This window comes from Embiotoca jacksoni, unplaced genomic scaffold, assembly GCF_022577435.1.
Source record: "Embiotoca jacksoni isolate LCO1_2020_lvr unplaced genomic scaffold, fEmbJac1.0.p SCAF_70, whole genome shotgun sequence".
Taxonomy (NCBI): domain Eukaryota; kingdom Metazoa; phylum Chordata; class Actinopteri; family Embiotocidae; genus Embiotoca; species Embiotoca jacksoni.
Window position 1 is genome coordinate 693,054 of NW_027185426.1, and position 2,500 is coordinate 695,553.

The 2,500-nt window shown below is 42.4% G+C and overlaps 1 protein-coding gene across 5 annotated transcripts in view; it reads left to right on the plus strand.

The window, feature by feature from the left end:
* Positions 1 to 2,500, plus strand: part of LOC138215211 (echinoderm microtubule-associated protein-like 6) — a 50,993-nt gene that overhangs the window by 21,631 nt on the left and 26,862 nt on the right. For all 5 annotated transcript variants that reach the window (XM_069177245.1, XM_069177246.1, XM_069177249.1 and 2 more), the window contains exons 5-6: positions 128 to 313; positions 461 to 596. In XM_069177245.1, coding sequence (XP_069033346.1) covers positions 128 to 313; positions 461 to 596 — 322 coding nt within the window. The remainder of the gene's footprint in view (positions 1 to 127; positions 314 to 460; positions 597 to 2,500) is intronic.

Consider the following 2,500-nt stretch of genomic DNA (forward strand, 5'->3'; position numbering starts at 1 on the left):
AAAAGGAAAAATAAAAACTCAAAGAAACTCGGTTGTAATAATGAACAAAACTGACCTAAAACGTCTTTTTCCCGTTTACACACAAACAGAAATCACTTCGTGCCCACTGATGGTTTGTATCTTCCAGTTCTGGTCTCTGTGTGGAAACGCTCTCACTCCCAAGCGCGGGATCTTCGGGAAGACGGGCGACCTGCAGACCATCCTGTGTGTCGCGTCGGCCAAAGATGACATCACTCACTCGGGGGCGCTGAACGGAGACGTGTACGTCTGGAAGGGACTCAACCTGATACGGACCGTCCAGGCCGCCCACGGGGTGAGTCCCACCGCTGGGGGGGCGGAGGGGGGCGGAGGGGGAGGGACCATCGTTGATGAAGTGGTTATGTGTGTGTGTGTGTGTGTGTGTGTGTGTGTGTGTGTGTGTGTGTGTGTGTGTGTGTGTGTGTGTGTGTGTGTGTTGCAGGCCGGCATCTTCAGCATGTACTCCTGTGAGGAGGGTTTTGCCACCGGAGGTCGAGACGGCTGCATCCGATTGTGGGACGTCGACTTCAAAGCGATCACCAAGATCGACCTTCGAGAGGCCGAGCAGGGCTACAAAGGTACGACATGAAACAAAGAGACGCCGAAACACAATCAAGATTTCAGCAGGTGGAAAATCAAATCCAGTTGTTACACTTTCTGCTGCGGATCTGTAGGAGCTTTTTAAAGCTTTTATTTATTCAACCATCGTTTCCTGCTGGATAAACTCACGAGGTTTGATTTCTAAAGACAGGAACTCTCCTCCGTCTGCTGCAGAAAAGAGTAAAGAGGCAGAAAAGGTTGTTTGGAAATCAAGGACTCTTTTTTCTCTCAGTTGAAGGCTTCGACGCTCTTCTCTTTACCTTTTCTTTTAATTACCATCATGCGTGTTTGGTCAGAGATGAGGACGACTCTGATTTTTCTCGTCTTTCTGTAAAAGTTTATCATCTCCTGTGTTCAACGAGGAAACAGGAACTGACCTGATTTCATAAAGATCCAGAGCTGTGAATGTTTGAACTCCTTGGTTTCTAAACGGAGGTGGAGACTTTCTCCTGCAGCCATTAATCCCACCGCCTCCTTTTAAACATCTCTGTGAAGATTTCTGAGCAGAAAGTTAAAAAGAAGGAGATGAAAGGAAGCAGGAGGCGTTTTTGTGGGTTGGAAATGACCTCGTTGAGGAGACAGAGGAAGGTGGAACATTTACTATTCATCATTCATTCATTATCTTTAATAATTGATTGTTCAGCATATAAAATGTTAGAAAGAAGTTTGCTGCTCAATCACAGCCTTTAAAACTTTAATTGAAGATGCATTTGTTACTCAATTATAAAAAAAGACTTTTATATTTTGTCTGATTTCGGCAACTGGCTGGAAGATTTAAATTAAAGCAACACTATGAACATAAATATCAATTCCTAGAAAATAATTCAATCTATTCAACACAAACTTTTTTAAATGACCCAAATTAGCATCAACCTTTCCTGTAAATGACATCAAGTAAAACGATGGCTTTAGAAACGTGTGATTTTTGTGTGAAATTATGACATTTCTTTTCTCTCAAGTAGTTTAACAAATGATTTCTTGAGTTTTTTTCTGTCTGCTAGCTGCTGTGAAATATCAGAAATCCATCAAAAAAAGAAAAGCTCCTGAGTATTTCCAGTTTGCCCCAAAAACTCGTCTGCTTTCAGCTTGTTTTGGCTCGTGAACCTCTCGGGACGAGTTCCTAACAGAGTTACGAGGAAACGCCCCTCGCTGAGTTGCCGTCGGCGACAGCAGATGTTGTAATTGGCGAACGCGGCGTCGCTCCAACGGATCCGCTAATTGGATTTTAGATTCTGGGAAACAGGAGTTTATAGTGATATATAGATGATAGTGTCTTTGATCATGTTCCCGTCTTCTCTGATCGGAAGAGTTGGAATCGTCCTCGTCTTCAGGAAAGTTCAAACTCTCCAGGACAACATGAGTTATTAACACCTGAATCGGATGTTTTGGTGTCTTTTCTTGCCATAAAACGTGTTTAAAGCAAATAATGTGTAAGTTTTTGGGGGCAAAAACAACATTGAAATGTTTAATTTAGCCACTTTTTCCTTCTAATTAGATTTTGTTCTTCCATAAAAAGCTGCTATCTTAGCTTAGCAATGTTAGCTTCAGCTAATTTAGCCTCCTTTACGTGTTCATGAATTCATTTACAGTAGATGTTCAATAAACATCTTTTATTTTTCAGCCGTAAACTCTGAGTTTATTGTTGAGTTTTATGTGAACGCGTTTTGTGAGGAAGCTGTCTGGTTGGTGTTCATGTCTTTGTACGGCAGCACAGTTGAGATGAGATGCTGTAGTCATGACTCACCTCCCTCCCAGCGTGCTCCCGTCTCACAGATGCTCAAATCTGAACTGAAACATCAATTTAGGAAACAATAGCAGGTTTTGTGCACTTTTTGTTTCCTGACTTTAAAGTTGCATCTCTGAATGAAGGACGGTGAAGGTC